At 40.0% G+C, this 14,829-nt stretch overlaps 1 protein-coding gene across 1 annotated transcript; it reads left to right on the plus strand.

Annotated features, from left to right (window-relative positions):
• The first annotated feature begins 479 nt into the window (after positions 1-479).
• On the plus strand, positions 480-11,535 carry LOC113523903 (TGF-beta receptor type-2). The gene is made up of 7 exons (XM_026909968.3): positions 480-867; positions 2,128-2,284; positions 2,531-2,724; positions 7,349-8,106; positions 9,253-9,394; positions 10,839-10,960; positions 11,165-11,535. Exons 1-7 carry the CDS (start codon positions 762-764, stop codon positions 11,354-11,356), a joined length of 1,671 nt encoding a protein of 556 aa, XP_026765769.1. The 5' UTR covers positions 480-761; the 3' UTR covers positions 11,357-11,535.
• Positions 11,536-14,829: the final 3,294 nt, after the last annotated feature.

Below are 14,829 nucleotides of genomic sequence, written 5' to 3' on the forward strand. Positions count from 1 at the left end.
TGTGGAATATAGAAAATGATCAGTGTGGATTTTTATAATCAACAACAGAAACGCATTATAACGGATGGATGCATATTCCTGGGTAGAATGTAATACCATAGTGAGGCCACTGGGGACAGCAGCAGCGCTCACATTGCTCTTCTGTGTGTAGAACTGCTTTTAGGCCCAACAGTTTTTGGTTTTAAAGAAGGTGTGTGTGTGTGTTTTGTGGCGTTGTGACCTTTTGTAGCTTATGTGTTTAGACTCGTCTGTGGCGCACAGTGTGTGATACAGATCTGAAAATGAGAGGTTGCACAACCAGCACTTACCATAAACACACACAGAGAGAGAGAGAGAGACAGACAGAAAGAGAGAGAGAGAGAGCGAGAGAGAGAGAGAGAGAGAGAGAGAGAGAGAAACAGACAGACAGAAAGAGAGAGAGAGAGTGAGAGAGAGAAACAGACAGACAGAAAGAGAGAGAGAGCGAGAGAGAGAGAGAGAGAGAGAGAGAGAAACAGACAGACAGACAGAAAGAGAGAGAGAGAGCGAGAGAGAGAGAGAGCTTTTTTTCAGATTTCCTGTCTGTTGTCAGGCTCTGACTCATAGCATCAAACTTCTTCCTTCTTTCTCTTTCTCAGTGAACGTGTGTGTGTGTTGTGTGTGTGTGTGTTGTGTGTGTGTGTTGTGTGAAGCAGGGGGGTGGAGATGGATGAAGAACCTGATCAGTAGTGGGTATATAAGTGTGTTTAGATGGAGGTGATGATGATGGCTGATGGTTCGAGATGTGTAATAATCAGTTTAGAGGAGTGCTAATGGAGCGACTCGGTCTATCTGTGTTGAGCTGCGCACTGCTGCTCGTCTGCACTTCCTTTTTTACAGGCCTTCACGGTGAGTAATACACACTTCCTTACATTCGCAATAACGTTATACAATATACACGTTTCAAATCTTACAGCATATTATAATGAACCATGTACGATAATGTATAATAATGTATAATAATATCATGTTAAAATGTAAAAAATGAAGTATCTGGGGCAATTCCAGGGTTCATGTAAAAGTACTTGTTTCTTACTGGCCTGTAGGTGGGTCTTTTGTTTGTTTGTTTGTTTGTTTGTTTGTTTGTTTGTTTTATTTCGAGATACATATGGGTCCGTTCAAAAATTTCATCATGGTTTTAAAAATTGTGTTTGATATTCGGCAGGCAGAGATTCACCAAGTTAGATTTATAGATATGAAAGTTTAAAGTTTAAAGTTGATTTTTCAATAACAGTGTTTTGTTCCTCTTATACAACAGCAATTTGACAACTATTCGTTTTTTATTTATTAAAGAATGACACATCATACTTTTGATCTGTTTATAGTTGGATTTAATGTCCATGAAACAAGTTATCTCTGTTCTATCCATTTGTACTTTCTATCAGTTTATCATTACTTTTAATATTATGGAATTTCTGTGAATCAAGTGAGTTCCTGTTGTCACTTACATTATAGCAGCTATAAACACTCGTTCCCTCGCCAGCCTCTCTTTATTCTCTCTCTCGAAGTTAATAAGACAAAAAAAGCAGCTTATCATGTTACTGAGAAACCGCAAAGAAGCGTAAACTCCTCTGTCCTGCTGAAGATGTCTGAAAACTTAAAGTTCCAGCTTTACCTCTGACTGTTACCAAGCGCTGACACTGGAGACTCCTTCCATAAACGTAAAAAAAAAAATGTCTCCGTACAGAAAACTTCACCGTATCAACGATTACACATTTTACTTTGTTAAACAACACGTTTTTAAATCAGTTTTCCGCAAAGAAGCATAATCTTAAAGTTACACTGGAGACTCCTTCATTAAATGTTACATAAACATCTCCTTACTTTAAGAAAACTTTAAGAAAGATTTTTTAAATCTGTTTATGTGGAAGTCCCTGTGAATGAGCTGTTACTATAGAAACAATAACGTATTAGAACGAGTGCATTAATATAAACCTGTGATGTGCCGCTGCACTACTGTCAGAGCTGCTGTTCTAGAGAATTAATCAACACCTTCTGACCAATCACAGTCCAGTATTCAGCAGCAGTGTGGTATAACCATTATTTTTATATCTTAATTTTATTTTGATTACATCTTAATTTCCCTCTCCCTCTGTCTCTGTCCCGCAGCGAGTCCCATCTCTCAGACTCCATTCGTTCTGCGCAATCTGTGTAAGTTTTGTGATGTCAGGCCGAGTGAGTGTAACGCCACTGAGGCCCACTGCATGGTCCACTGCGACATCACCTCCATCTGTGAGCACAGCAATGAGGTCTGCGCTAGTGCATGGTACGCCAACACACACACACACACACACACACACACACACACACACACACACACACTGGTCACTTCACAGATGAAAAAAGACTCTATAATCTGAATTGTTATTTTGAAAAGACTAACACTTTGATGGCTGATTCTAATGTCCTCAATGTCTGGATGCATTGTATTAAATGTAACAGCTTCTATATACATAAATCTATTATTATTATTATTATTATTATCATTATTATTATTATTATTATTATTAAGGCGCAGAGATGGCGAGAACATAACTGTGGAAACAGTGTGTCATAACCCATTGGAGCCGTTTCACGGCGTGATCCTGAAAGACTTCAACAACACGGAGTGTGTGATGAAGCATTACAAACAGCTCGGGCCCGATTTCTACATCTGCTCCTGCAGCCAAGAGGAGGAGTGTAACGAAAAGCTCATTTTCTCTACAGGTAAACTGATCTTATTTCAGTTCAACAAGACGATTCGACTGATCTTCGTTTGGTTTAGTGAAACAATCTGCTAAAATGTCTTTCAGTTTAACAAAATGAGCAGCGGATCTTATTTCAGCTTAACCGTCTTTTGGGTTAACGAAACAATGAGCTGATATGACTGACCATCTTTTGGTTTAGATAATGATAATAATAATAATAATAATAATAGTTTTATTTACACTCACTCTCCATTTTAATAGGAACACCTGTACACCTGCTCATTCATGCAGTTATCTAACCAGCCAATCACGTGGCAGCAGTGTAAACTCTAGAGACTGTTGTGTGTGAAATTCCAGGAGATCAGCAGTTTCTGAAATACTGGCACCAACAACCACGCCACGGTTAAACTCACTTTTTCCCCACTCTGATGTTTGACATGAACATTACCTGAAGCTCTTGATCTGTATCTGCATGACTTTATTCACTGTGCTGCTGCCACATGATTGGCTGATTAGATAACTGTGTGAATGTACAGGTGTACAGGTGTTCCTATACAGCAACTTTCAAATACCCACTGTTGCTTTAAACAGCAATACAATTAATGAAAAACAATAAATAAAATAAAAGATTGAATGAAATACTATACAAGATAAAGGTGATATGTGTGAAACAGAGTGAGAAACACAGCTAGTCTAGAAGGAGTGGTTTGAAGAAATCACAGGCATCAGAGAAGAGGAATTGAGTTAGTTACGTGTGGTTAAAGGAAACTTTTGAGTTTTGATTTGAATAAGGCAAGGTTTGTGCAGTCTCTGAGATACTGAGGGAGTCCATAGCAGAGCTGGGGCTGTGGCACTGAACTCCAGCTGTGGAGAAGAAGACCAGAATCTGAATATCTGAGTGAACGTCTACCAACAGCTTTCATGGCCCTAAGCTCAGGGATGTACTGAGGAGAGGAACATCTCCAGTTATCTGTGGAGCAAATGTATCAAGAGTGTTAGAAATGAGACTGAAGTTAAGATCTAAGTCAGTACCAGAGAATGTAGTAGAAAAGGAAGGAAACTTAAGCATTTCAGAATGAGAAGGTGCTAACGGATCTTAGTTTCCGATATGACGTGTTGGTGTTTATGTAGTGTTGCAGTACGGGAACTTCAAGAGTAAATTCTATGAACTTGTGATCAAGCAGGACAGAACCAGATAGATAAGCAATGTCTAAGCCATGAGTACAAACAATATCAAGTGTGTACCCATGTGTCCATGTAGGGACGTCTACGGAGGTGGCCATTGAGAATGAGCCTCAAAGGAAAAGGGATCCTGCGATTTCATGCGATATCACGCAGATCACGCGCATGCTGCGGGCGCAGGAAAGACGAGACCAGTAGGGGGCAGTCATGTTTCATTTGAATAAACATGGCTTGTTAGTAGATACAGTAGTTCTGCCAGGATGTATACCGTATAGAGCATATACTCTTTTTCCAACCAAACGGTGCTGTTTCTTGTACTGAAGCCCATGATCTGGCCAGCGGGTTTGTGAACCTCTCTCAGAAGCACCAGAGCACATTACACATCGTCACGCTTATGTGTGTTGAGCTACAGTCTCTTGTTCCAGACGCCACCTGGTGGATATCGTGTGAAGCACAACAAATGAATTTAAATTCTAAGAAGCGTGCCTGCAGGGTGCCGCGTGACGAATCGAGTGAAACCACATGAAAAAACATGCGCTCTTAAAGGCCACATCTGTACATGTTGATAAAAACTCAGCAGTCATAAGGCAGTGAAGAGAATCTACAGTAGATGAACATTTAGAAGACTTTTCGAACAGATAGTAAAAGCTAGGGTGAGGAGATCATTAAACTCAGAAGAAGGTTTGTAAGGACTTGCATGGTTGATAAATCAGAATAATTCAAACTGGAACATTGCTAAGAAGCTTAATTACTAAAAATTCAGAAGATGTAAATTCTTGAGGGCTAGCTACCGACATTACTTCTAGCAAGTAGCTTCTGATCGGTTTTGTTGTAAAATAACTGCAGGGCTCCCTGGGCTTAGCAAGGTATTTGTAAACAGAAGGCGAGAATGTATTCAAATTCACAAAGAAAGAAGAAGTCTTTCTCGCAAATAATTTCATTAAGCAAGGTAGCTTTCTTTGTATTGGACCAGAAAGTTAAAGAAGCTTTTATTTGTGTCGTATACATTATAGCACAGGGAAATTCTTTTCTTCAGATATCCCTGATTGTTAGGAAGTTCAGGTCAGAGCACAGGATCAGCCGGGATACACTGCCCCTGAAGCAGAGAGGGTGAACGGCCTTGCTCAAGGTCCCAACAGTGGCAGCTTGGTGATGGTAGTGGGATTTAAACCCCTGATCTTCTGATCAGTAACCCAGAGCCTTAATTATCGTGCCACAGAGAGTAAAACTTACTCACAGGTTGCCAACGTGAAACAGACCAATCAGGGCTTGTGTTAAGCCAGTGAAGTCAGACACACAAGAGACTAATCCAACTCCATGAAAGGAAAGGTTCAGTAATCTTTCGCTTTAAATAAACAAACCACTGATCTTTCACTTTAAATAAACAAGCCACTGATCTGCTCTTTTTCATTTTAGATAAATAAGCGACTGATCTTTCAGTTTAGACAAACAAGCGACTGATCTTTCAGTTCCGACAAACAAGCGACTGATCCTTCAGTTTAGATAAACAAGTGACTGATCCTTCGCTTTAGATAAACAAGCAACTGATCTTTCACTTTAGATAAAAAGCCACTGATCTTTCACTTTAGATAAATAAGCCACTGATCTTTCACTTTAAATAAACAAGCCACTGATCTTTCACTTTAAATAAACAAGTGACTGATCCTTCGCTTTAGATAAACAAGCAACTGATCTTTCACTTTAGACAAACAAGCAACTGATCTTTCACTTTAGATAAAAAGCCACTGATCTTTCACTTTAGATAAATAAGCCACTGATCTTTCACTTTAAATAAACAAGCCACTGATCTGCTCTTTTTCATTTTAGATAAATAAGCGACTGATCTTTCACTTTAGACAAACAAGTGACTGATCCTTCAGTTTAGATAAACAAGCGACTGATCCTTCACTTTAGATAAATAAGCGACTGATCTTTCAGTTCAGACAAACAAGTGACTGATCCTTCACTTTAGACAAACAAGCGACTGATCTTTCACTTTAGATAAACAAGCGACTGATCTTTCACTTTAGATAAATAAGCGACTGATCTTTCAGTTTAGATAAACAAGTGACTGATCTTTCACTTTAGATAAACAAGCGACTGATCCTTCACTTTAGACAAACAAGCGACTGATCTTTCACTTTAGATAAACAAGCGACTGATCTTTCACTTTAGATAAACAAGCGACTGATCCTTCACTTTAGATAATTAAGCCACTGATCTTTCACTTTAGACAAACAAGCGACTGATCCTTCACTTTAGACAAACAAGCGACTGATCTTTCACTTTAGATAAATAAGCGACTGATCTTTCACTTTAGACAAACAAGCAACTGATCTTTCGCTTTAGATAAATAAGCGACTGATCCTTCACTTTAGACAAACAAGCGACTGATCTTTCGCTTTAGATAAATAAGCGACTGATCTTTCACTTTAGATAAACAAGCGACTGATCTTTCACTTTAGACAAACAAGCGACTGACCTTTCACTTTAGATAAATAAGCCACTGATCTTTCACTTTAGACAAACAAGCAACTGATCTTTCGCTTTAGATAAATAAGCGACTGATCCTTCACTTTAGACAAACAAGCGACTGATCTTTCGCTTTAGATAAATAAGCGACTGATCTTTCACTTTAGATAAACAAGCGACTGATCTTTCACTTTAGACAAACAAGCGACTGACCTTTCACTTTAGATAAATAAGCCACTGATCTTTCACTTTAGATAAACAAGCAACTGATCTTTCGCTTTAGACAAACAAGCAACTGATCCTTCAGTTTAGACAAACAAGCGACTGATCTTTCGCTTTAGATAAACAACTAATTGATCTTTCACTTAAAATAAACAAACCACTGATCTTTCGGTTTCAGTAAACAAGCCACTGATCTGCTCTTTCACTTTAGATAAATAAGCGACTGATCTTTCGCTTTAAATAAACAAGCGACTGACCGTTCAGTTTAGATAAACAAGGGACTGATCTTTCAGTTTAGATAAACAAGGGACTGATCTTTCAGTTTAGATAAACAAGCGACTGATCTTTCAGTTTAGATAAACAAGCGACTGACCTTTCGCTTTAGATAAACAAGCGACTGACCTTTCGCTTTAAATAAACAAACCACTGATCTTTCGGTTTCAATAAACAAGCCACTGATCTTTTAGTTTCAATAAGATCAGTCGCTTGTTTGTTTAAACCGAAAGTTTTGTGAGTATTTTTTATTTAGTGCACTACATTGAATATAGAAATTTGTTAAAGGGACATTTAGGATTTCTGAACTCTACGTAGCTAAGGATTTTTGCAGCTGAACCAAAGTGCACGCTCCTGTTATTGTTATTAGTAGCAGTAAGCAGCAGTAGTAAGGGTCTTTGTTGTTGTTGTTTCAGCTGTGCCTCATTTGCATTTTTGATCAATTAACTGAGACTGAGCACGATAATTAACACTGTTTTTGTTTTGTTTTGCAGCAGAGACCTCGCTGGACAAGCCTCCAGTGTCGAACACTGTCCTCCTTGTCCTCGTTCCTGTCGCCGTCCTGGTCCTAGTGCTCATGTCATTGAGTTACTTCTGCTACGTTCACACAGTCCGTCCATCCAAACTGCAGCCCGAGTTCAGCGACACACATTCCATCCTCACCACCAAATACGAACATTCTGACAGCGTCTCAAACTGGCTCAATCACAACACGGAGCTTCTGCCCCTCCATCTGGATGAAATGGTGGGAAAAGGACGCTTCGCTGAAGTGCACCGCGCCCGACTCGGGCAAAAGACGAGTGAAAACGGGGTGTTCCAGACGGTCGCAGTGAAAATCTTCCCACTGGAGGAGTTCCTGTCCTGGAGGACAGAGCGCGAGATCTTCCTGGACGCAGAGCTCTGTCACGAGAACATCGTCCACTTCCTGGCGGCGGAGAAACACACAGTGGAGCGAAGTTTGTGGCTGGTCACGGCCTATCATGCTCGAGGAAACCTGCGAGACTACCTCAGAGCCCACCAGCTGGAGTGGGCAGAGCTCTGCAAGATGGGCGGTGATGTCGTAAGGGGCGTGGCTCACCTGCACAGTGACCGGAACGCAGTGGGTGGAGCCAAAGCGCCGATCGCTCACCGAGACTTGAAGAGCGACAACGTGCTGGTGAAGGACGACCGGAGCTGCTGCATCTGCGACTTCGGCCTCAGCATCCGACTCGACAGCAACATGAGCACGGAGGAGCTCGCTAACAGAGGACAGGTGAGACAACACACACACTCACACACACACACAAAACACACACACACACACACACACACACACTCACACACTCTCACACACTCACACACACTCTCACACACTCACACACACAATACACTCAGCATCCGACTCGACAGCAACATGAGCACGGAGGAGCTCGCTAACAGAGGACAGGTGAGACAACACACACACTCACACACACACACAAAACACACACACACACTCACACACTCTCACACACTCACACACACTCACACACACAATACACTCAGCATCCGACTCGACAGCAACATGAGCACGGAGGAGCTCGCTAACAGAGGACAGGTGAGACAACACACACACTCACACACACACACAAAACACACACACACACACACACACACACACTCACACACTCTCACACACTCACACACACTCTCACACACTCACACACACAATACACTCAGCATCCGACTCGACAGCAACATGAGCACGGAGGAGCTCGCTAACAGAGGACAGGTGAGACAACACACACACTCACACACACACACAAAACACACACACACACTCACACACTCTCACACACTCACACACACTCACACACACAATACACTCAGCATCCGACTCGACAGCAACATGAGCACGGAGGAGCTCGCTAACAGAGGACAGGTGAGACAACACACACACACACACTCTCACACACACACTCACACACAAAACACACACACACTCTCACACACACACACTCACACACAAAACACACACACTCACACACAAAACACACATACACTCTCACACACACACACTCACACACAAAACACACACACACTCTCACACACACACAAAACACACACTTCCTTCTTTCTTTTGTTCTTTCTTTCATCATTCATTTCACTTCCTTTAACTACATGTTTTATTAGATTTAGATTTCTCTTGGACTTTTCCTGGAATTCTGCTTCTAATTTTTAGTCCTAATTTTAGCTCAGCCTTCTACAGAAAATGAGTTACAGAAGAGGGTTTTTTTTTTTTTATTCACAACACAAATTAACCTGTGTTTGACTTTTAGAGTTTTTTCTGCAGATTGAAAAAGGTTGTAAGGATTAGCGGAGCTCTACAGCACACTATTATTTGTCTTATTTGTGTATTTCCGTGTGTACCTGTGCTCAGGTGGGCACGCCGAGGTACATGGCCCCCGAGCTGCTGGAGTCCAGACTGAACCTGGAGAACATCGAGTCCTTCAAGCAGGCAGATGTTTACTCCATGGCTCTGGTGCTGTGGGAGATCACGTCCAGGTGCACCGCCATCGGAGGTACTGCCTTCATGCTAACATGCTAATCCACAGGTTATCGTCTGATCATCTCCAGATCACGTCAGAGTTAGCATGGCTTTACAAACTTAACCTCTTTTTTTCTTTCTGTCTTATTTATGTTTACTTATTTATTTATCTTTCCTTCTTTCTTTTCCTGTTCCCTAAACATAAATATTCAAATAGCTTGTTAGCTCAGTAGCTAAATATCAAAACAAAGTAGGATGCATATAAAATACACAACTCTGACAGAAGTCTTTATTGAAATTAAATTTGAGAATACTCTTCGTGGAAGACTCTTCATTTTTCTGTACGGAGCACAAACAGGTGCTTAAAACCACCAGTAGCAGTGCAGCTCCACTTCCTGTCGGTGAACCTACACTTCCTGTGCACTGTGGTTAGTGTGTGTGTGAAACATATATATATTTAAATATAGTACTGTGCAAAAGTCTTACGCACACTATTAGATTTTTATCTAGTCTGTGACTCAGAATAACACACTCAATAGTCTTGATAATCATGTGAAATATTTTAAATTATAAATCAGTAGTTTCACACACAAATGCATAAATAAATCTGCTACCAGAATACGCAGCTATTAAAGCATGTAAATTATGAAAATTCCTTAGTCAGTAAACATTAGCTAATTCTAGCTAACCAATGTTACATTGATCATGATGGTGTAGTATTATTTTATGATACTAAACACGTTTTTTATTCAATGATGGATTCAAGAAATATACGGTTCTGTGCAAAAGTCTTAGGCACTTTAATTTTATTTTAGTACAAACTTTGTTATAGATGTTTATTTTCTGACTTCTACATTACTGATTCAGGACAAAAACATTTTAGATTCCAAACATTAGTTTTCCAGCACAAAATGAAATGTTACAGAAAAATGTTTGTATGTCAGTAAAGAAAGCAGCAGATTCCATAAGAGACACTTTTCAGATAAAAACAGAATGAAGGCTGCTGGGTTTCGCTGCAGAAATAAGAAGCGAGTCGACAGTCAAAGTCTCCAGAAGAACTGTGGCTGCTTCTGCAAGATGCTCAGTAACACTTCCAGCAACTCAGTAACAAAAATACAGTAACGAAGAAGAAGCTAATGAAGAGAATAACTGCTGTAGGCTATTCTGTAATTAGCGATTAGCATGTGAGATTAGATTAGATTAGCGTAAAAGATAATAGAGCTGTGACTGATTCACTCAACTTCAACAGTCTGATTAGCTAACTAGCATGCTAAGCTAGCTAGTTAGCTAATACTGTACTGAGAACATCGGCTAGTCAACATAGCTCTTCAAGAATTACATTTAACTAATCTAGTTTGTTTGGTGACAGCTAGTTCTTAGCATGCTAGCTAGTTTATGAGGTGATTAGTTAGTGTTATTACAGACTGACTAGCCATTATGCTAACCGTGTGTGTGTGTGTGTGTGTTTGTGTGTGTAGAGGTGAGAGAGTATGAGCCGCCATTCGGAAAGTTGAACCAGCTGTGTATCGAGAGCATGAAGGACACCGTGATCAGAGACCGAGAGCGACCCGAGATTCTGCCCAGCTGGACGACACACCCGGTAATAATGCTACCATTGCTAAGCTAAGCTAGCACGCTAGCTGCTAAACACAGCTGTGCTCGAATGTTAGCCACATTCGGCTAGCTGTGTGATGTCATATAGCTACGTTCATGTTAGCTAAGCTTATCTCTCTAGCAGTAGCTAGATGAAGTCACGTTGCTAGCTAGTGTATAGCTACTAATTCTGCGTCATTCTGTGTTTCAGGGCATGAAGATGGTGTGTGAGATGATCGAGGAATGTTGGGATCAGGATCCGGAGGCTCGTCTGACGGCTGCGTGTGTCTCCAAGAGATTTAACATGTTCAGCGATCCGTCATTCCTCTACGCTGACTCGATCGATGAGGATAAAGCGCCCGAGCTCCCAGAGACAGAGGCGGAGCTAAATTTAAACTTATGAAATGCGCAGTGGACGTGTTTCTGTCCGCAGACTTTAATTTCGAGTTTGTGCTTCAAAAGAAATTCTGTATAAAATCAGACTTTTTTTAATGCTAAAGTTTCTGTACTGTGAATAACGAGACAATGTAATAGTGACGCAAACTGATTTTTATAATAAATCACATAAAGCTAATCCTCTAATCATGGCTCAGGAATGATTATTTTACCTAACATTAGCTGGCTGGTGATATTTGTGGAACACTTGCCACTTTTATCATGAACTACACAGCACACTAGCTAGTTTTTTTTCGGGTAAATTCCACACTAGCTAGCTAGCAAGTTTTTTTCGGGTAAATTCCACACTAGCTAGCTAGTTTTTTTTTCGGGTAAATTCCACACTAGCTGGCTAGTTTTGTTGGGTAAAGGTCACACTAGCTAGCAAGTTTTTTTCGGGTAAATTCCACACTAGCTAGCTAGCAAGTTTTTTTTTGGGGTAAATTCCACACTAGCTAGCTAGTTTTGTTGGGTAAAGGTCACACTAGCTAGCTAGTTTTTTTCAGGTAAATCCCACACTAGCTAGCTAGCTAGTTTTTTTTCAGGTAAATCCCACACTAGCTAGCTAGCTAGTTTTTTTTCAGGTAAATTCCACACTAGCTAGCTAGCTAGTTTTTTTCGGGTAAATTCCACACTAGCTAGCTAGTTTTGTTTGGGTAAAGGTCACACTAGCTAGCTAGTTTTTTTGGGTAAATTCCACACTAGCTAGCTAGTTTTTTTTTTTTTCGGGTAAATTCCACACTAGCTAGCTAGCAAGTTTTTTTTTTGGGTAAATTCCACACTAGCTAGCTAGTTTTGTTGGGTAAAGGTCACACTAGCTAGCTAGTTTTTTTCGGGTAAATTCCACACTAGCTAGCTAGCTAGGTTTTTTTCAGGTAAATCCCACACTAGCTAGCTAGCTAGTTTTTTTTCAGGTAAATTCCACACTAGCTAGCTAGCTAGTTTTTTTCGGGTAAATTCCACACTAGCTAGCTAGTTTTGTTTGGGTAAAGGTCACACTAGCTAGCTAGTTTTTTCGGGTAAATTCCACACTAGCTAGCTAGTTTTTTTTTTTTCGGGTAAATTCCACACTAGCTAGCTAGCAAGTTTTTTTTCCGGGTAAATTCCACACTAGCTAGCTAGTTTTGTTTGGGTAAATTCCACACTAGCTAGCTAGTTTTGTTTGGGTAAAGGCCACACTAGCTAGCTAGCAAGTTTTTTTTCAGGTAAATTCCACACTAGCTAGCTAGTTTTGTTGGGTAAAGGTCACACTAGCTAGCTAGTTTTTTTCGGGTAAATTCCACACTAGCTAGCTAGCTAGGTTTTTTTCAGGTAAATCCCACACTAGCTAGCTAGCTAGTTTTTTTTCAGGTAAATTCCACACTAGCTAGCTAGCAAGTTTTTTTTGGGTAAATTCCACACTAGCTAGCTAGTTTTGTTTGGGTAAAGGTCACACTAGCTAGCTAGTTTTTTTGGGTAAATTCCACACTAGCTAGCTAGTTTTTTTTTTCGGGTAAATTTCACACTAGCTAGCTAGCTAGTTTTTTTCGGGTAAATTCCACACTAGCTAGCTAGTTGTTTTTTTTTCGGGTAAATTTCACACTAGCTAGCTAGCTAGTTTTTTTCGGGTAAATTCCACATCTTTTCTGAACCGAATGGAGCTTGTGATCGTTTGACCTGCGATTATTATTCTTACATTTACTTTATCAGTAAATACATCCTGATACTGGTGCGCTTGGTCACAGACTGAGAATACCATCAGTCTAGAAACTCTGTTGGGGAGGTGATATAGTAAAAAAAGCTAGCTAGCAAGTTTTTTTTCCGGGTAAATTCCACACTAGCTAGCTAGTTTTGTTTGGGTAAATTCCACACTAGCTAGCTAGCTAGTTTTGTTTGGGTAAATTCCACACTAGCTAGCTAGTTTTGTTTGGGTAAATTCCACACTAGCTAGCTAGTTTTTTTTTGTTGGGTAAATTCCACACTAGCTAGCTAGCTAGTTTTTTTTCAGGTAAATCCCACACTAGCTAGCTAGCTAGTTTTTTTTCAGGTAAATTCCACACTAGCTAGCTAGCTAGTTTTTTTCGGGTAAATTCCACACTAGCTAGCAAGTTTTTTTTGGGTAAATTCCACACTAGCTAGCTAGTTTTGTTTGGGTAAAGGCCACACTAGCTAGCAAGTTTTTTTTGGGTAAATTCCACACTAGCTAGCTAGTTTTTTTTTGTTGGGTAAATTCCACACTAGCTAGCTAGCTAGTTTTTTTTTTCAGGTAAATCCCACACTAGCTAGCTAGCTAGTTTTTTTTTCAGGTAAATTCCACACTAGCTAGCTAGCTAGTTTTTTTCGGGTAAATTCCACACTAGCTAGCTAGTTTTGTTTGGGTAAAGGCCACACTAGCTAGCAAGTTTTTTTTGGGTAAATTCCACACTAGCTAGCTAGTTTTGTTTGGGTAAAGGTCACACTAGCTAGCTAGTTTTTTTGGGTAAATTCCACACTAGCTAGCTAGTTTTTTTTTTTCTGGTAAATTCCACACTAGCTAGCTAGCTAGTTTTTTTTTCGGGTAAATTCCACACTAGCTAGCTAGTTTTTTTTTCTGGTAAATTTCACACTAGCTAGCTAGCTAGTTTTTTTTTCGGGCAAATTCCACACTAGCTAGCTAGTTTTTTTTCGGGTAAATTCCACACTAGCTAGCTAGCAAGTTTTTTTTCGGGTAAATTCCACACTAGCTAGCTAGCAAGTTTTTTTTCGGGTAAATTCCACACTAGCTAGCTAGTTTTTTTTCGGGTAAATTCCACACTAGCTAGCTAGCTAGTTTTTTTTGGGTAAATTCCACATCTTTTCTGAACCGAATGGAGCTTGTGATCGTTTGACCTGCGATTATTATTCTTACATTTACTTTATCAGTAAATACATCCTGATACTGGTGCGCTTGGTCACAGACTGAGAATACCATCAGTCTAGAAACTCTGTTGGGGAGGTGATATAGTAAAAAAAGCTAGCTAGCAAGTTTTTTTTCCAGGTAAATTCCACACTAACTAGCTAGTTTTGTTTGGGTAAATTCCACACTAGCTAGCAAGTTTTTTTTGGGTAAATTCCACACTAGCTAGCTAGTTTTGTTTGGGTAAAGGTCACACTAGCTAGCTAGTTTTTTTGGGTAAATTCCACACTAGCTAGCTAGTTTTTTTTTTCTGGTAAATTCCACACTAGCTAGCTAGCTAGTTTTTTTTTCGGGTAAATTCCACACTAGCTAGCTAGTTTTTTTTTCTGGTAAATTTCACACTAGCTAGCTAGCTAGTTTTTTTTTCGGGCAAATTCCACACTAGCTAGCTAGTTTTTTTTCGGGTAAATTCCACACTAGCTAGCTAGCAAGTTTTTTTTCGGGTAAATTCCACACTAGCTAGCTAGCAAGTTTTTTTTCGGGTAAATTCCACACTAGCTAGCTAGTTTTTTTTCGGGTAAATTCCA

Source organism: Pangasianodon hypophthalmus, chromosome 9, assembly GCF_027358585.1.
Source record: "Pangasianodon hypophthalmus isolate fPanHyp1 chromosome 9, fPanHyp1.pri, whole genome shotgun sequence".
Classification (NCBI taxonomy): Eukaryota; Metazoa; Chordata; class Actinopteri; order Siluriformes; family Pangasiidae; genus Pangasianodon; species Pangasianodon hypophthalmus.